This window comes from Stegodyphus dumicola, chromosome X1 (assembly GCF_044657685.1).
Source record: "Stegodyphus dumicola isolate Sdum_Otavi_A_Nest chromosome X1, ASM4465768v1".
In the NCBI taxonomy this organism is placed as follows: domain Eukaryota; kingdom Metazoa; phylum Arthropoda; class Arachnida; order Araneae; family Eresidae; genus Stegodyphus; species Stegodyphus dumicola.
The window spans coordinates 120,125,155-120,146,619 of NC_140780.1; the positions used below are offsets into that span (position 1 = coordinate 120,125,155).

Sequence of the window (21,465 nt, forward strand, 5' to 3'; positions counted from 1 at the left end):
AAGATGAGTAGCGAGTATTTAAACTGAGGATTTTGTATATAAAGACAGAGTGTGCTTCTGGCATCGCGTACACGCTATTTGTTACTTTCCTTCCAGCTCCGATTGTTGTAACTATTCAGCTTTGCGTTTTTTGTCTGTTGATATTTTAACTCTCCCGCTTCAGTAGAATTAGTGAGCGAGCTTCTATTGATATTTAATTAATTAGTCCTATATTTCTGTTCAACATTTTAATTGAATTGGACTGTTAGTTTTATTTGCATCACCACAAGTTGTGATTGTAATATAGCACAAGAAAGGTTTCTTTATATTCTAAATTATGTTTCAATAAAAAGTTATTTTTAACATTCTCACTACTTTGTTGTTGTCTCAGGCATAGCCATAATTCACTTTACGTCTATTCGTCTGTTGTTCATCTATTAGAGTCTGTTAGAGTTTTAACTAAATAGTATTATTAGATCAAGTGTAAACCTACAAACTCATATAAGTTCGAGCCAATACTGTATTTTACGTTTAAGGAAGAATAACACAAATTTTGTTTTACATAAATTTCAGGTTTTATTTCTTTACTAAGCAATTAATTTATGTTACTAACGATAATTGCATTTAGATCCCTTTTATTAGTTCATTTATGATTATAGTTATGGAATGTAGAAGGCAAAGTACGATCTCAAATGCCTTTTATATTCTGGCAGGTACTCATTTGAAAATTATGCAACTTTAAACTGCTTAGCTCTATCACATTATAACACCAGAAAATTTTGAAAGCTATATATAAGGAAAATGAACGTATTTTTTCATGCTTTAATGTTTTTATAGGAATAAATATGAGCTGTTTGATATTTTTTAAAGAAAATAATGCAGTTTATTCAGAAATTTAATCTGTACTACAGTAAAATATTAACAATGGGTAAGAATGCCATGACTAGAAATCATGTACGACGTACAAAAATGATGTCAAAGTAATTTGTAAAAGAATATACAGAAAGACTCACAATAAGAAAATTTAAAATATTTGAGCTTCTTCATCTTGAGATACTGTACATAGAGATAGTAGGTAGATTTAGAAATCTCCCTATTGACTATCCCTATTCTCCTATCATTTTCGTGAGTTAAAGTAACACATAATCCTCTTTAAATTTGATTTTATTACAAATAAACTTTAATTCCCCATTTTGGGACTGGGAAGCTTTGTCAGAACTAAATATAGTATTAAGAGATTTTACATGGAGTTAGATACTGACATTAGGTATTTTTGGAAGAGACATTAGATATTTTTGGAAGCAGGCAAGATGCAAAATTAGCAATGCCTTCGCCGGGAATCAAACCGCGGACCTCTCAGTACGCGCTGAATGTGCACTACACCACAAAGACGGGAGAAATACCTTATAATTGTAACTCTGTAATCTCAGTCGTTTATGTATCTTAAGGCATTTTAAAGCTCCACACGTATCGCAGTATTTGCACCGTATTTATATATCTGTTTTGTTCCTGAATGTTGACGAACTTTTAAATTACTTTGGTAATATCAAAGTGAATTTCAGAAGAACCTGGGTTCTTGTGATGCCCAGAGACAGAAGAAAATTTCTTTGATATCGTTATCGTCCATTTTCTTCATAACCTTTCTGATTTTTAAGGTTTTGCGAGTGGAAGACGTCGAGAATATAGCTTAATGAATATGCTTTTCTATGTGAGTTTGCTACTATGTAACATTAGGGCGACCAACGTCCCGAGATGAAGTTTAGAACTGTTCGGAAATTTGCATTCCTCCCTTTGCAGCTGCACTGAGCAAAAAAGGTGAACTAAATATATAATTTCCTCAGTAGAATCCTCCGGACGGAGAGAAAGAATGAGAGAGTGTGGTGTCGACTGTGTCTCCTCCCGGTTCTGGTGAAGCCAGTGTTCTTCCGATGTACCTTATCGACTTGGCCAGCAGTCATGAATCCTTTCAGCGTAATGTGGCGATTTCAGCGTATGGAAACCTGCAATGGAATATAGCTGTGGAAGACTAGATTGTAATAGAAATCTAGTAGAGTATTCCGGATAATTTATTACGCCGCCAAGTACCTGCTTAACTAAATGAACTGTCAAAAAGGCTCGACTGATGCCTATACCAGTCAAGCACATTCACCTGTTATTCATCATATGGTTTTACTAACGTGTCACAGTCTGACATGATATGTTCATCAGTTTTTTTTTAAACTCAAGGAAAGCACCCATTAAAATCTTATGTTTTCAACTTTGGGCAATTATACTTCTTTAGTAGGGAACCACGGTTTTACACGTACTACTGCGTATAACTCTGAATACCCTTAAGAGAACAAAATTGCAAAACAATAATATCTTCAATTTCCTTTATTAACCGACTTCCAGCTTGAATTTTATCAGCATTTAATTCCGAACTGGCGATTAAATATTTCGTTTCAGATGCAGTCTTCTTTAGATACAGGGAGCTTCGCTATTTGCCACTGGGAAACATGAAGCACTTTCATCTGTTCTTGTAAAAAGTACGAGATCTTTCACTGCTGCTAGGAATTCTGACTGGTTTCTTTTCAAAAATTCACAAATGTAGCTGCAATTAAAATACCTGTAGAGTACTTATTTTCCATAGAGAAATCAGTAACACCTATGCGCAGGTTTTCGTGAATTTTCAGTGTCCTCCGATCGAAGAGGGATTGATGTATTGCCTTGAGTATATATTCTATAGCAGAATGCATTTCATTCGTTCCAGACATTGATATCTTTTCAACTGCTGTTTTTGGCGTGGAAATAAAATCTGTACTTCTTTTAAAAGTTAATTCTAAGGATGTGTGTATATCTTATATCGGCGATATAGACTGTTAAGAGCATAATGTGCACGATCATTTTTCTTATGCTTTCATAGGCTGTATAGCCAAGGATTGAGCAGTATACAGAAGATATTTGTCCATCCGCGGAGCTAGTTTTAAAACAGTAACGTTATATTCGGTGTCTAAGACAATTGCGGCGAAGAAAATCATTTATTCTCCTTCCTTATTCAATCCATGATTTCCACTGCGAAATGAAACTGTCTGTAGAACATTTATTTGGGAGTCTTCTTCTTTCCCTACTTTTCATTTTGTTTCAAATTATTTTTATTCCTCTGTAATTGTTAAATGCTTTCTGAAATGTCTCCGTTGCAGTTAAAAGTCTGATGTTATCATTAGTACTTTATGCCATGGATTCCTCCGCAGCCTCCAGTCATTCCTCTGGCTGTGCAACCGTTTTAAACACTGGGTCTTAGGCATTGCTCACACCCCTTACTGGCCGACGATTTTTCCTGCTAGCATTCTCGGCTTTCATGGCAATTCATGGCATGCAGTAGAGCATTCTTCAGGTTTTTGTTGACAGCTGCTCAGAATTTAAATATTTGGAGATATAAGACTATCTTGTTGTTGTTGTGACTAATCTCACTTGTCTGACTGTAAAACAAGCCCAGGTAATTCATAGTAGCAAGGAGTGCAAGATTGTTCCTGTCGTTGTCAACAGCCCTGAGCACCATACAGGTGACAGTCTGACTTTGCTCAGTTCGGCCCCCAATTTTGAAGAACACAGCCCGGAGGGGAAACGGGTCCGTGGGTATCCCACCCTTCTTCCCCTTCCACCAACCTTTCTAGAGGACTCGTCTCGTATTTAACGCGCCCCCCTGTTGCACAGACACTATACATTTACAAACATTTATGCTTTCTCTGGGATTCGAACCCCGTGTCTTTCGGTACGGCAGTTAGCGTCGCTAACCACTATCCCGCTTGGGCGGCAAGATTTTCTTTATTTTCAATATCAATGTCTTTAATTTCAATACTTCTATGGATTTCTTGATTTATAGAGGATTTTACATTCTTAATTTCCTCAAGATGTTTATAATCTTTATTATTATGTAAATATCTCTTCTACGGCCTGAAGTCTTCAACGACATCCGCCAAAATCCGCTGGGCCAAGAGCTTCAAACTTCTGTATTACAGGCATTCAACATGATCCACTGTTCTCACGACAGATGTTGTGAGATAACAGATTCGCAGAGATTTTCTTAATAACCTCTCCAGATTAATTGGAAGGAATTCAAACTTTATTGAAATAAATTACAGTCCTCAGAAAGCAAGCAGCTATAAATAATTCAAGGAGAAACAGCTAAAACAGAGAAGAGAAGAGAGATATAGAAGGACTGATAAAACAAATAGAACAACAAAAGGAGAAAAGATAAAGCAAATTCTCCTCAAAATGTGGGCAGTATTGTAGATCAGTAAAAGCACTTTCAGAGTAAGCTCAGTTACAGTCGCCGATTTCAAACTGTATCACTAAACTAAATTTTGAACTACAAAGGTATTTATAGGATTGTCCAAAACTTTTGGAAATTTCGAGAAAAAATCGCTTTTTCAACTCCGAAATTACGTTTATTGGAAACTTCCAGAATGCTACCAAGTTGGCGAAAAATTATTCAATGCTCTCAGCTCAGCGACAATATTTCAAGCCAAGACACGACAGAAAAAGTGTCTGCCTATATCTGTGTTTTATCTGAGTTCTATCTTCACAATTCGAACGTCGATCGATTCCTCGAGAAGTTTTAGATCCTCAATATTAAGGACGTCAAAACAGATACAAACATAAAAAATCGCTACATATTCGATTAAACAAATATATTCATAGAAATAGATAAAAAGCATCAAATAAACAAACAAATAAATAAAAGCAATTGATAACTGGACAGAAATACAGAAAAACAAAATACGTAATCAAATAAATACAAATAGTTACATAGTTTTTTTTTCCAATGCCAGGCACTTGCCTGTAATTGCATTGGCCACCCCTAAGGACAGAAGTGGATTTTATTGCGGAGGCACCTAAAAGGTGGCCGCCGTTACCTTCTATGAAAAGACAAACAATTTTATATTCATCATTTCTCCGAGATTCAAACCCGTGCCCTTCTGTATTGCAGTCAGGCTTCCCTAACCACTATACTGTCCGGGCGGCATACGTATTTGCATAATAAATAAAAACAATAAATGAAATGACAAAAATTCAGAAAAACAAAATATACAATCAAATAAATACAAATATTTACATAAATTTACAGTAATGTGTATTAATCAATTATATACTATTACTGCTATATTTTTAGTTAAAATATATCTTTTTGGCCTGCTCGGAGATTTTCCTTACAAAAGCAATGAACATTTTATTCTCAAGTATAACTTTTTCTCTCTCCTAAACACTACCTTCGAAAAAAGAAAGTATTTCAAATAGGAAGAAAAGAGGTCCAGTTATCGATCTTGGACAGAAGTCGTTTTTGGAAGTCCATAAGGTAACATTCAAAGTAAATTAACAAAGTTCTTAAAGTTCAAAGCAGTACCAGAGCTTAAAATTATCGATGCCGATTTTTTTCTTTTCTAGTTTAAGATGCAGTCTCAAAGAAAGAAAGTAATGGAGAAACTCTTTCCTTTTTCGTCTATATTAACGTTGAAAAACTAAATGTTTTCTTTTAGTGTGTCTCGTACTCAATTAGTTTTAAGAAAATTCCTTTTACGTACCTTATGTCGTACATAGTAAGGAGATCCGTTTTAAGTAAATGTAAATGTAAAATCATTCCCAAAACTTTGATATAATTCATATGATATGAACTAGTGTGTAACAGTTGATTAGAGGCTAAATAATTTTAAATGAAAAATGGGGAAATAATTCTTCTCGTAAATAGAGCAACTGAGCATGAAAAATAAAATCGTTCCCTTTTGATAAAGAGTTAACATTCTGTGTTTTAGGCATATATTTCTGTTTTATTCACAAAATGTTCAAACACTTTATGAAGTGTGCTAATGCTTCTAACATATTTCAGTTCAATGCCTATTTTTATTACTGCATTTGTAATCATAGAATTTAAAGTAAATTTGCTACGTGATATCATTGTTATTTTGACTGCTGTTTTAATGATCGTAGGACGTGTCACCTTGTGTGAATCTTCTGAGTGAGGTAAAAATTCAGAAATCTTATTCCTAATATGCATTTATTTGAGGAATAACACTTTTCTGATGCTTAACAGGCAGACTATTATTGGTCAAAGAAACATACTGAAGAGAAATATCTTTAGAAACATCAGTTGATTAAAGCCTTGATTTTTAATTTGATTTGCATATTGAACAGATGTCTACTAATTTTGTAGAATTTGCTTTTAGACTGCAAAGGCAGTTCGTTTCATTTTCAGAGCTGATGATGCGACTGATTGAAGATTATATAAATATTAAATTTCATTTTCAAATCGTATTTTCCCTGCATACTAGCCACAACGAACTCTTCTCTGTATGTTATGAATTATTCCATGGATTAGAAAATTCATAATTGCTTTCAGAAAAATTTCTCTCTAGAAATTATGTTTGGTATTGAGTTTTATTTCCAAAATAAAAATCTTAAGAACCTGATGAATTAAACAATTCTTTATCTTGCAATACATGAAGTTCGTGTTCTCTTTACAATCTCTAACATACATTTAATATATACCAAAATCAGTTCGTAATGTTATATAAAAATTATTCATTTTCAGTTTCAGTTTTTCTCATTAAACTCATTTCCAGCGTATATCAATTCATAAGGCAATTATGGATTTTTCTTAGAAAGCTTTCTGGAAGACTCTGAGTACAGTAACAACATTGTCTAGAATGGTTCTATTGGTAGCATTTATAAATCAAGCGTACCATGGATACGCGATACATGATTCTATAACCTTCATACTAAATAAACCTTCATACTAAATAAACCTTCATACTAAATAATATGACCTTTTCAATAGTTTATTTGAGGGTTTTAAGTTGACGTATCTATAAACATTAAATTAATTTTTATTCTTGATTGAGAATAATCAAATATTTTCCTTCCGGGAGAACAATATAATAACTTTGGATAATCACTGATAACAGCGGCTTACCTATATAAAATTGCGGGTACCCTTATGAAGCGATTTCGTCTAGATGTGCTTGAAATCGACATAGTTTTATTCAGAACACACGCCAATCTCTAGTTGACATATTTCCTAATTTTGAATTCTGTATCTGAGCGAATTTCTTGCAGTTAGAAGCTCTAGAAATTATCTCACGATCATTATTAAATTTTTGTAATCATTCTATAGCGAAATCACAATTTTATATCTCATTTATGTTTCTAATCCTACAGGCGTGTAATGAAATATCCATAAATTATTAGTCTTGTAATTTCTAAGCAGTGATACAATTTTCTTAGTCATCAAAGTTCAAAACAGGGGAACAGTTTGCTCTCTCTTTCTTTTTTCAATTTTCAAAGCCTATTAAGCGTTTTAATTTTATATTTTTAAATCATCGAAACGAACTTGGGAGAATGCCAAACATTTGAGCAATGTTACACTTTTCTATCTTACCTCACACTTACCCGTAATTATAATATTTTGAGCTAAAGTTAAACATTTGCGTTTGCGTGACATTTTTGCCTTAAAATTAATAGATTTACCTGATGCTCTGTTTCATATGCATTACATATAAGGTATAATACACACAAAAAATATTCCAAAGTATGGGGTACTAGATGTTTAACATATGGTGGCGCCAAAATCAACTTCGCTAATTCTTCTATTTTTTTTTTAATTAAATCCCGTGAAGGGTGAGCTTGTTTGAGAAAGTACATTCAATTAAGGCATACAGTTGTTCCAGGGAGGAAAATGTGTGCTTTTGTAACAGTTTTGAAAACGTGCTTGTCTTCGTCAAAACAGATAGCCAAAACAATCTTCTTCCACTTTATTTAAAAACATGGAAGGCAGTTTGGCTTCCCACAAAAGTACTTGGTACTAACTTATACAAGTAAAGGGTACTAGATCAGAGGGAAAAGTACTAAATTTCAGATTTGTTTTAGTTTCATTCACTTTAGGGCATTTATTGACTGTACTGGCTTATTATTATTGGAGAACTGAACGCAAAGTCACTAAGTTAATATATGTCCGAAAAATACGAAAAAATAAAAGTCAAGACTATCGTTATTGTAATCGAATATGTATATACTTTGAGGTCTTTAATTTTTATGTTTTCAAATGCCCATTTGATTTTATATATATATATATATATATATATATATATATATATATAAGGGAAAAAGGGAGTAAAGGAAACTTATTTTTGGACATCTGCAAAAAGGTCTAAAATGCTCTTGCGAAATTGCAGTGTTATTCTGGGACTTTAGTGCCTAAGCAGTACTTCCCAAAGCAATTAAAGAGATCCTTATGGAGCTCGAGAAGGAATGGTATATGATAGGTGTCCGTACCCTCGTAGGAAGTCTTAGATGGTGAGTGAAATGCTTTTTATGGGTTAAAGCTTTGTGAACCAAAACGCGTGCACCCGCACGCACACACAAAATCTTCATATAATTCAAAAATTTAAAAATGATTCGTTACAGATAATAAATGCAATTGTTTTTAGGTCAAAGTTATGGAATACTCAAATAAATTCCTTCAATCCCTAAAGTTTGCTACAATTGCTTTTGTTATTTTTTTTTCCAAAAGCAGGCACTTGCATATGCCGGCATCGGCTACTCCTAAGGCCAGATGTGGTAGTCTCTTTATTCAGGTAGGCACCTAATAAGTGGGCACCCTTTGCCTTCTATGAAGGAACAGACAATTTTTACATCCATGCCTTCTCCTGGATTCGAACCCGGGCCCTTCGGCATCGCAGTCAGGCTCCCCTTACCACTATACTGTCTGGGCGGCTTGCTTTTGTTATAAACAGGATTGAATGCATTTTGTTTCGCGTTAACCAGACTGCAGGGTTTAAAAGCAAGATATTTCAAATTATTCACATCTTCTTTTGAGAATGTGTTTTATTCATTTCATGAAATTTTCAATAAAACTGAATTTTTCTATCCAAGTTTTAAATACTTTGCACTTAACATATGAACACGATGTATAATAATAATATTTTACTCCCATCACGTTTAGTTAGATAAAATTTTGCATTTAACTGTTTTCGTGGTAAGAAAATTGTTTAGTCTCTTTAAATGAAATAATCGTTTTTCGGAGTCATGAAATTCTTAAACTGTGTTATCGACTAGAAAGGCGTGGAATATTTAAATAAAATATGGTATAATTGAAAAAAGCCGTCTCAGTGAAACAAGATTTATAGAAATCTGTTAATAAAAGTTCCATTAATTTAAACTCCTGCTTCTGTCGATGATGTATTTGTCATTTGTCTCTGCTGTCTGAACTCACAGAGACTTCAGTTTCACGGTCATTCGTTAATCGTGGAATTTCTCTTCAATCAATTTAATACATTTACAGGAAATTTCGACTTACATGAGTATCATCTAAGACACATTTATGCGTTGAAAAATTGTTTTTCAAATAGGATCAAACATTTTAAAAAACTAAATGTCACACGTTGAAGAGTAATGACTTTAAAGAATCTTTTGTCAGAAATTATTTGTCTAGGATGACATTTAACTAAATTCAGTGAGCTGTGTTACATGATCCTTTTGTCTGGTATTAAATAGACAAAAGAATATATGACTCTAAAATTACAGTTTTAATGCCAAACCAATTTTGAGTAAAATTCATAAAAGCTGTTCTCGATTATGAAATATCATATTTGTATCTGCATATGAGTATTACAAAAATACAAAAGTACATCTGTGGATTGACTGGAAGAAGTTATAGTGAGTGTTTCTCATGTGTAAACGAAGCAGTTCTGTATAGAATTAGGCATCCATTGTAAAAATGATCCCCTAAAATATTATTTATCCCTAAAAGTGTTATTCTAAACGTCTGTAAGAAAGACAATATATTTTAGGTAATATCTTGACGGCAAAAAATTTCTTTAATTTCTTAAAAAATAAAGAGCACATTCTATTGTCTAACGAAATTATTACTTTATTATTAGTACGTTTGAAAAGAAAGTATAAAATCATCGTCGAAAACGATAAACATAGTACAATTCCATCGGAGTATCTGATATCCAACCATTACTTCAATGGATCTATTTATAAAAGGTGTAGCTAATTCCAAGAAATTCGACAGGGAAGCGAATCATGAAGTCAGAAGGAAGCACCTGAATAATAACTATCAACTTTAACTTCGACTTCATTTTACCCAAAGTGTAGACTTTCATCACAGTACAAAACACTTAAATTCTACGGAACTGAAAGGTTAATTTATCACAAAAACAAAGCATACGATAAATCAGATCACCCTTTTGAGAAATGGAAACCTACCTATCTTTTTATCATTCAATCGTATACCTATCCGTAACGTAAAATCGACTTTTAAGTTCAACGTTCCATTAGTTTCATTCCGATGATTAAAGGAGTTGTTGTACGGAAAGTTGCTTTTGCTCAATTTTGATTAAGTGCTTTTCGGCTTAGACACTACTACTTTATTTTCTCTTTGATTCTAACTCACGAGTGTAAACTTGTACATGAATCTAAACATAATTCAGAGTTTAAACTGAAGTGTGAAGAAAAGTTTTTAAACAAATAGCTTTTCATTCAATATATATTGAAACATAACTAAAATATAAAATTCTAATGCATATTCTCTTAAACTGCATTTTTAGAAATCTATAAGTTACTGCTTTGGTATTATTTAAAAGAATAGTAAGAAACGCTGTATGAAATAGTGTTATTTTATCATAAAAAGTAAATCTGGAGTATATATATATATATTATAGCCCATTTTAGTTCTTATTTTATAACTACGGAAATAATTGTTTAAATGTATACATATACATAAGGAAACTTAATAAGAGACAAGAATTAAAAACAAAATTTTTATACCCGTCCTGCGTTATAGTTGAACTGAAATAAAATAAACTTAAAGCATTTAATGTTAAAGTAAATTGGAGTAAAAGCAAGGCAATTCCTCAACAATATTAATAATTGCGTAGCAATACGTAGCAATTGAAATTTCTCAAACACTATGATTTTTACGCTTCTAAAATCTGAAATTCTGAAAATGAATATTAAAATTCTATGTAAAAGTATAAAGGAAAGTGTTAGGCTTTTTACTCATACTTCCTTTCTGAAGTATGCTATTAAAAATAGATTTTCTTATCAAGAACTAAAATTATATCACAGCGTTTCTCCGTAATGCGAAACAAAATATTAAATTAAACTTTTAATCATTCTACAAAGACGTACATTTTCAAATTAAGATGAAGCTATACTTTTAAACTTCTTTCTTAAGGTTACATTAATTTCATTTCAAGACGTTAATGAAAAATAAATTGCGGTTGTTTTCATGGAAGTAAAATGAAATCTGCAAAATCCATCACCCAAAAGTTCACAAAATTTGTCTTTTATTCTTCTTCTTTGATTTTTCTTAGGTGATTGCAAATATGAATAGTTGCAGCACAATATCAGTGTGCTGTCAGATATCAAGAACCCCATCGTCTTTTTCTTTCCTTTATACGAAATCCTGTTACGCCTAAGTTGAATGTCTTATACTGAAAATAAAAGCTATATGCATATTTCTAATTCTCGTAATTACAGAGTAACCAAGTTAAATGTAACTTCAGAATTAAGTTCGATTTCAAATAACAAATTCCCATCAATGATACTTTACATAACTGTATTTACTTCAGTTTGTTAGAGTAAACGACTGATCATTAATCCAAAAGATAAATTTTATTAGTATAATTTTACAACTTGTAACTACTCCTTTTTTACATTTTGCAATTTAAAGATTGTTAGTTCCCTTCCCTCATCAAAATTAATATGAAAATATTGAAATGATAAAAATAATGATTATTAAATAAATTAAATGACTAGAAAAATTTTAAGAACTTAATATAACATCAGACATTTATTTACTTACTCTCTGAATTTTTAATGTGAATATAAGAAGCCTAGTCATCTCTGCAATTTCTCCATTGTTCAAAATTAATTAAATAATTCTTAACTAATATCTCCATTTAAAATAGGCTACAATACTACAAAATAAGCTTCGATTTCTGTCTTAAACTGCAAGTCTAAGAATACTTTGGAATGGATATATACATACAAATATGCGTAATAAATTCGAGCAGCGTTCACACTGATACTTCTAAAATAGTTAGCAATGAGCGTTCTTATAAAGAATGCAAATAATAAATTCAGGGCATTCATTTTTCTCCAAAATCATGTTCTCACCAAAACTATTCTTTATGCGAATTTGGTTACCTGGCAATTTTTGTAATATGTGGTAAAATTTCGTCTTTATTACAAAAAGTGAAAAAGATGAAAACATTCAACCCCCTTATACTGTAATAGCCATGACTAAATGCAATCTGATGTGATGTAAGATGCACCTCTAGTTTAAAATTACAAAATTTGTAAATCCGTTTTTACAACATGCCACTTATTTGGTTCATTGTTTAGATTATTTTTGATGCGGAATACGTGAAGAATGAGCAGTGCCCTCTCCGGGACTCGAACTTAGCCCTTTCGAGTAGTCACCGAGCGTGCTACCCCTTACACGACGAAGGCATGCTGGGAGGAGGAAGGAAATACCTCACAATTGAATTTTACATATAACAGCTTCGTAATTCTTCATTTTTTTAAATGTTATATTACACATTGTTATTAATTTTCATTTTACTCCGTCTCGTCGAAACGAATACCTTCTGGAGCACATTCTTTTTTATATGTCGAAAGCCGGTACTTTTATCGGAAGTTAACTGACCATAATAGTATAATATGATCACGTTAGTTCGTTTATAAGTGAAACCACTCATTTGACATTTAAACAAAAATTTCTGTTTTAAAGACATTTTATTAACATCCTTTTATAAGGATAGGTTACTAATTGAGCAGATACCATACAGAACACAGCTATATACAAAAGACGATTTGTAAAAACCCTGTGGGTTGAATTTCTGTCGAAAGCACATGCGTTAGAGCCATGAGTAAAGAGTGAACAATGTTCATTGATGAGTGATCCAGACATGCGATCCATATGTCGCTGAAAAAATTGCTCTGCTTGAATTCCACAGTCGCGTAAAAGATGCTTGTGCTGGCATTCCACAAATTCTGTAAATACACTGCAAGACAAAATGATTGCCGTTTCAGATTTACTATATATTACTATATATTATTTAACAAGCATAATAAAACATAACCACTTTCTCTAAAATGCGACGTGAACACTAACTCGTTTATAAATGCAACATGCTCAGTTTTATAAACTATATGCTCTCTTCTATGTCTCATCGGGAAAATCATAAACTTGGTTTAGCTGGATGTTTTTTAAATTTGAATGTTTTCGTTATTACAGCTTTCTAAGCTCAAAGGCATATAAATGTGATGAAGCAGATTTAGATGTTACTGGGTAGAAATATTGAATGAGTAGTTAATGATCCATGATGAACAGCAAACATGGCAGCCGAGGCAGATTAAACATTCATTTTTATTTCATTATTATTTGTGGTCGCAATTTACTTGGGAATATAATCGTGCCTATTTTAAAATATTTACACTTTCGATACCTTTGCGATAGAAGGGAAGCAGTAAGCCACAGTCTACCTTCGCTGAGTAGCAGAAGCAAAGTGCGTAGTCATCCAATGTGGAGGCTTATTAAGAGAAAGGTTTCGGTTCTCGAAATTTTGAGCTTCGAATTAGCAACGCCATCATCGTTATGTTAAGTAGTATGATATGGATTATTCTAGAAATGGCGCAGTCCAGAAAATTTATTAATATTTTTAGAGTAGAGAGGCGAAATTGTAAGGATCTTATGTTTGACTAACGTTTATTTATTTTAAAAATTTTACTGTCCTCTCTTCATTTCCACTTCCGGACAGAATAAACCCGTTAGTTTGGTTAAGCAAATTGTACTTGCTAAAGCTTAAGTATTTAAGCTGTGGCTTTTCGCCAAGAACAGAGTTAGATGGGGAGAGAGTGAGCCTTCTTGCCTCTGTATTTCACGCGAGCTTTCAATCAGTTGTTGTCCGCCTTTAAGGCCAGAGACTTTGTCCTCTTGATATCTAAGACATATTGTCGTTTTCCGCAAGTGCCGAAAAAATTCAAATGCTGACACACTTACAATCACACACACAATCACACAACGGTGAAATAAAAAAACATATAAAAACATTTAAAATAGACATTATTAAGGAAAAAAATTGTCACTGTGTATTAAATAGATGATAAAAAATTGCAAAATGTCAAATACATGTATTTGATTGCGGCACACCTATATCCTACTCATGGCACACCAGTGTGCCGCGGCACACCGGTTGCGGAGCACTGTTTTAGGATGACACTTTACTTACCTTCAATGATTAGCTTAATTTACAAAAATCTAATTAAAATTCTTCGAAATAATTTTAAAACTTAAGTGACGTATAAATATCTAATTCAAGAATGGAAATATTTTTATTCGTGCCAAGTACATCAAAAATTCCAACTTGGATAAAGCATTTTCAAGTATAAAAAATATGACTCCAGTCTAAAGCCATTAACCTGCACACAAACTAAGGTATTACCATGGATAGCATGACTGTAGTTGGCAAGCTGTGAAAATACTTATTAGACTTGTCCAACAAATGTAGCCGAGAAGTAAAGCCGCGAAGCATTCATAGTTCTTCCCAGGTTTTATTTCTGGCAACTAAGTAGATTAATTTTTTCCCATTTCGCTATATTTTGGTAGGATTAAAAATGTAGCAATTAAATTTCATATGAATTTGAAACGATTTAAAAAGAATCTTTTTAATGAAACTGTCAAAAGTGATTTCATTTTCACAGAAATTAGTTAATTATTTAAAAGCTCTTTCTTAAAAGTAAAGCACATACATTTTTAATTAAGGAATATCGTATCTTAAATTAATTAATTCAACTTTGATGCATCGAATGCTTTCTGTTTTAATACAATCAAAACACTATGTAAAATCTTTAAAATTCTCTTTTTAAGACAGTAACTGAATTTTAATTATTAATCATTTCAATTAATTAGAATTTATTTTATAACGGACGTTATAAGAAATATTTTATTATCATTTAGTAGAGTTGTTAATTATCATTTTAAATTTAAACAAAATAATACCCGTAACAAAAATCGAATATTTCCAACTTGTGTTTATTTCAACTCAGTTCGTTATTTGATGTCTCTCCTTTGAGTCCAGAAATTTCCATCAGTATTAATAATTTATGAGATGCATTTTGGTACTGAAACACAGAAAATATTATATAACTTATTGTAGTCAAAGACCTTATCAGATAACTGATGAGATCTATGCAATTAGTATAGATCACAACATTTGTACAGTGTAGTTCTTTTACATTTGTTTAATTGAACGCTCTCGAAAACTGTATAAAATGAAGAGCAGAAAATGGAAAAGCTCTTGCTCTCGAATTATACTTATCCTACCATATTTTCAAAATGAATCAGTTCGATCTGCAAATATGTGCTTGCGAAAATCGTGCTTAAACACCGTGATTGTTCTATTTGTGCTTAGACAATGAAGGACGTCATTAATAAAATTTCGTAATTCCTAATAAAAATCGACAATAATTGTTACAATAACAGTGATTTTGTTAACTGTTATTTACAATAACAGTGAGGTTAATTTCTAATATTAAATGAAGATAGCCAATAAATCAATGTATGCAAAACTCAAAATATTCTTCTCTAAAATTTCTAGAATAAATTCTAATTTGTAGTTTTAAATCCTTCTTGTTACGTTTAAATTGAAAAATGCAAGTGAACACGATGTATTTTATACACAAATATTAAGAATATAAAAAATTAGAGAAAAATAAAATATAAGTCTTTTAAACAAAAGTAATACGGCTTCTAAATCGTAGAGCTTGCGGTTATGATACTGCTTTGAAACAAAAACATGTTTAGAATAAAGTATGTTTCGTTCAAAACATATTGATAATTTAGATTACTCTCATCATGCTCATGCTGTTTATGCATGCTGTTTTGAGAGCCCGACCAGTAGCCGAGTGATTAAGACCTCTGAATATTAGCAGTTAGATCCGGGTTCAAACCCAGATAATTGGGGTGGCTGTATGGTTGTGTTTCTTGGCTTTCCCATGTGTAATGTGATTACGAGCTAGTTTTGCTTAGAGATTCCACCACGAAGTCATCCCTCCGGTTGGAAGATAGCTTTATTCAGCTTTATCATTGTGAGATAACTTACCCTTACCTATCGTTCTGAAAATAAATTTCTAGATTCTGATATTTTGAAGTTCATATAGGTTACTTGAGGCTAATGCCTTGTTTAATGGCAACGAATGCGTGATTTTTTGTTTATTGATAATGATAATAACTATTTTAGATGTTTCTATTAATCTTTATTTCAGGATTAATACGCGACTAATCTTTATTTAAGGATTACTTTTCAAATTGCTGATGCATGAAGGCCGTCTTTTCATACTATATCGATTACCCTCTGCATGTCTGGTATTGCTGTTTTTGGCTGTGTCTCATAGTTTTTGTGATAAGTGTCCTTACTTCTCAAATTCACTTCCAGGAGCGCTGCAGTCGGTCTCATGTGATTCCACATAGCCATTTTAAAGTGGTCAGATGCATCTTCTATCCAAATATTTCCAAAGTTATTTCGGTGTTTAAAGATTTTACTATATCCTTTATATGCACAAAGAGGAGATTTTAGAAAGAGAGATCAGAATTTATTTGGTTTTAAAATTGTCCTTTCTTGCAACCGAAAACTTTTCAGGAAATGTTTTCGCATTGAAAATATTCGGTTGTAAGCTGATTATAAATATAACTGAAAATATCCTTCCTTTATTTCTTCATACTAGAGAATTTAAGCATAGAATTATGAATAGAATTATAAAATCTAGCACAAATAAGCATATAATTGTTTCTCATTGCAGTTTTGTTGGAACTTAATTCAACTTGATCAAAGCATTGTTTAGCGACGATATTTTATGTTAGTTGGTGGATTTGACAAAAGAAACGTGAATGGGCTTGGAACAAGTTTTCTACAATTTCAACAGGAAAGGAGTGAAAGCTACGTCATTTACGAGGTTGCTATACATCAGAATTTCGGAAGCGCCTAAGAAATGCAAACTTAAAGAGGAATTAATTTCGGCTCTCAAAAACTATGGTTTAGTCAAAACAACGGAATGCCATGATGGATTTAACCCTTTTTCTGTCTCTTTTAACGTAGTATGTATTCGCTTATCCTGAATTTTAAAGATAAGCGAATTTGTCCAATATACGCCAAACGGCATTCACAAAAAATTTTATAAGAAGCCCATAAATGACGATCTGATTTTTTTTTTATTTTATAACTAAGAATTTGATTTTATTGATAGGTCTGAAGGAAATCAGAAAACTATACTATTTGAAATATTTGAAAAAGTAAAAGCTGAATTTAGGAATGAAGGGAACATCAATGCTAAGGATTGAAATGTCTTCAGCTTAAAGATTTAAAACTGATTCGAATAAAAGTCTGGAGAGTTCCTTATATTTTCTATTCTTTCTATCTTCTATTTTTAATCGTAATCTAACTTTTCTGGTGCCAGACGTAATACAATTACTGGACAATATGGCTTACCTCACAGCCTTATTACCATCCTTCGGTCATACCTCAGGGATCGATGCGTACAAGTAATATCAGACAGTGACATTTATGTCCAAAATTTCTCTACAGGGTGTCTGCAGGGGTCGTACCTAGGAACAACCATGGGAAATATAGTGGCTAACTCGGTATTTCATCAGTTCCAGAGCGCAGAATGTGCTCCGCTTATAGCCCACACGGGCGATTTTATGCTAATCGTTAGAAAGAAGGACAAACTCGAAGCAAGATAGTAGTACCCCAATGGGCTACAGCACACAAACTTCAGATATCGACCCCGAACACTGAAGCTTTATACAGATACAGGAATCATATAGGACGCAACAAATATCTTAGACATAACCCAAGTGTTAACCTGCAAGGTATTATTATTATTATTTACTTATTACGTGCTCCGTCCTTAGGCACTACACGGAAAGGGTGGGATGCCCCGTGGAGGTCTTTTTAAGGGAAACTGGCTCCTATCCATTTTACGCATGGGGAAAACCACGAAAACGCCCATGCAGCCAGCCCGTTCGCCGGGACTCGAACCCCGGAACGAACTACCAGTGTTCAGCGGCTTTTACCGCTCGGCCGCTGGTGGGCCAACCTGCAAGGTATACCAATAAAATGTCTGCCCCAGTTGAAATATCATATGCTAACACTCGATAACTGATGATGACTGGATCTTTACATGTCTTAAATCCTGGATGTTACTTTCCTGGATGTTACATGTCTTAAATCTCAAGACGCAATTTAATACATTAATCAATAACGTGTAACGTATGGCTTCATTTATATGGGGTTTCTTGTCTAAGCTGTTAACATTTGGCATAGAACTATCACATAAAGTGTAATCATATAAGGAACGGCTATCTGAGGTAGAGAACATACCTCTCACATGATACGCCTCTGCTCTCAATGCAGATATAGCAGCTACTCCAAATATGTGGGGTCTATCTTATTATCTCAGAACTAGCTCTACAACTGGCAGGATTTCTTCCCTTAGACTATCACAAGCTATCTAACAAGGCTGATCAGGAACTATAGGGAAGCAACTATCGCAAGGCTGACTAGGCTGGGTCAAACGTTCATATTTTGGGGTCATAGTTTTCACTACTGGACTATGATGAGCAACACATGGTCAAAAACTTTCATCCAGCTGCTTTTATTGTCTTCGAAAGCATCCACATAAACGAAGAACCAACTTTAAGTAACAATTATGACCCAGTCACAGATGGCTCTACGGGAAGAACTGCATCGGAAGTGGCTTCTGTAGAATAGAAAATTTAGTGGAAGACGAAACTAGGCCTTGAACAATTGGGTATACCAGGCAGAGCTGTTATTTGTCAGAGCTACAATTAGCTATACTAACTATACTAAATGCTGTACTAAATTAGGTATACTAACACATTTCAGTAGCAGAAATTCACGATTCTCAATGACTCGGAGTCAAGCCTCGCAGCAGTCGCAGGATAGAAGAGTAGAAGCCACTTGCTATACCGAATTCAAACACAGCTTCTGGCTGTGCTTGTCGCACAAAGGGCCACTCTAGAAGGTGTTCCCGCACATACTCAAGGCAATGATGCCGCGCAGTTTCTGATCAAGCAGGAAGCAAATGGCAGGGGACTGCTAGAAGAACTTAATAAACTTAATCTCATGTTAAAAGAGCAACTTTCACAAGCGTGTTACGAAACTGGCGAAGTAGAATGTCAGAGATCGAGTGAATGGCATTTCGCTTTTTGCCGAAAGTTAACAGGGAAAACAATATCCATCGTACCAGCTTCGCATAGTTCCTGATAGATCATGGGTCATTCCGTATGTACCTCACCAAGCTCTCTTTTGCGAGTTTCTACAGCTAGTAGATTTCCCCGCTGGGATTGGTACACAATTCACTTTGATTCACCTCCGCGGTCGGAAGCCATCTTAGTGGCAGTGTCACTCACTCACTCTTACACGTAATTTCTTCCTCATATTCCTATAGATATTTCTACGTGAAACAACTTCAGTTTTATCAAATGCAATAGCTCAAAGTCATTTTCTCTGGGATTCTAAAAAAAAACACTCTAAATTTAACTTTTTATAATAAATTGCTAAGGTACTGCATACATAATTAAAATGTTTTATCCACACATACTTAAAATTGCAGTTATTAAACTATTTAATAACTCAAATTTACTAAAACTAAAAAAACTTTAACTAATAAAATTATAAATATCCATAGCAAAAATGAATTTTATTACAAAAGCTTAAAATGAAATTCAATTGAAAATTATTTTAACTATATTAAATTATAAAGTAAAACATCACAAATTTGCATAATAAAATTCTTCATATGAACTATGAACCAAAAATACTTTCTTACCAACAGTGCATTTTCAACCTATCATTGACATCTTTCGCTTGATCTGTGAATTGGTCACCATGATTGTTCTTCAGTCTCTTGTATTGATACGCGCATTTTCGAATATCTATTGAGACGTTTTTCAAACATGGAGCATACCTCAAATAATCTGAAATATATTTTATAAATAAGAAATTAGAGCATTTTAGTATCGCAAATAATGCGTTTCAAGCACACATTTCAGCAAATTTTAACAACACATTTTTTAAAAAAGGCATTTCATATATAAAGTGGTACTAATCAGTTAATGTGTAGTTCAGCATGCTGCAAACATGTTTTCCAATAAAGATTATCCCGTTCAGCCATATCATTCTAATAGCAATAAACCTAAATATGTACTATAAGTTTGAAGGAAAAATTGGCATAGTATTGAAAAAATTACTTTCTTTCGAATTAGTAATATGAAAATGCTTCGTTAACGATGTATCGTAACGTTACGTCACAAAAATAAAATTAAGTTGATTCTTTCCAATACAGGTTAATATGTGGTAGCTATTAAAATGCCTACCATTTTTTTTTCATTCTTTGAAGTTACAAATTGCATTGGCTTAGAAGCACCGCAACCAGTAAATGAATTTCACAAGATCAAATACAGCAGCAAGTCGGTGTAACTAATACAGCAATAAGGGAATTAAACGTAAGTTAATGACAATAATTAGTGTTCCTTCATCAAACGAATGCAATAAATGTATTAATAATATTGACAAAAGCCTTTTATCATATGCATCAACCGAAAACTAACGACGGAGGGAAGCTACGTGCTAAAAGGATTTTTATGGTCCTATTAATGGAGAAAGGAAAGGAAGCAATAATTGCATTAAATAGCATAGCAACCAGGTTACTGGAAGAAGACACAATGTAGCTTAGTCTCGAAGCGTCTTTCAAACCAAGTTGATTTCTATCAGTGCTAGAAAAAGTATTAATATTCATAAAGAAATTGAAAAGTTCTGAATAAAGTACTTATTTGTTGTCTAATTGGGCTTGCAAAATTCTATGGGATAATTTTGTAATATCCGAAAAATTATGAACCGAATGTTATTCTCTCTTTCAACCTATTGTCATTTTTTAAAAACTTAAACAAACCAAACGCAAACTTTTGGCTCATTCTGATGAAATTTTATAAATATGTATTATGTTATTAAAATTTGCTGCAAGTGATATATAATGCATTATTTCTATTTCTTTTGGAGCATTAAATGTATTTGCAAGCTTTTTTTAAAAAAAGAAACCAGGGGTCTCACTTTGCTGTTGTACGGTTTACGGGTAGTGCCTACTTGGCAAATGAACATGCACTTGGCAAATGAACAAGCTGTAGTAATGCATATTCTAGTTGTATTATATTTGTGAGTTATTACTTAAAGTGAATAAGGCAGTTTAGTTAGTTGTGCCGTCACTGATTCACCCGAACAGGATAAATTGTACAATTTAGTAAAAAATTAGTAGTTGAGTCAATCTTTCATAACTCAAGGCAATCACTATGCTCCTCCTCTGAAATTTGAAATGGAACTATATGACAGCCTGCATAAAAATTAAACAGTTTTTAGTATAAGGACA

General features: G+C 33.0%; 1 protein-coding gene across 1 annotated transcript in view; it reads right to left on the reverse strand.

Annotated features, from left to right (window-relative positions):
- Window positions 1–12,737: 12,737 nt before the first annotated feature.
- The window catches only part of LOC118189877 (uncharacterized), a 105,575-nt gene continuing 96,847 nt past the window's right edge, over window positions 12,738–21,465 (reverse strand). Inside the window, exons 4-5 of the mRNA XM_035360570.2 lie at window positions 19,873–20,020; window positions 12,738–13,025 (exon numbers count right to left, since the gene is read on the reverse strand). Of these exons, the coding sequence (XP_035216461.1) occupies window positions 12,746–13,025; window positions 19,873–20,020 (428 nt within the window). The 3' untranslated portion in view covers window positions 12,738–12,745. The remainder of the gene's footprint in view (window positions 13,026–19,872; window positions 20,021–21,465) is intronic.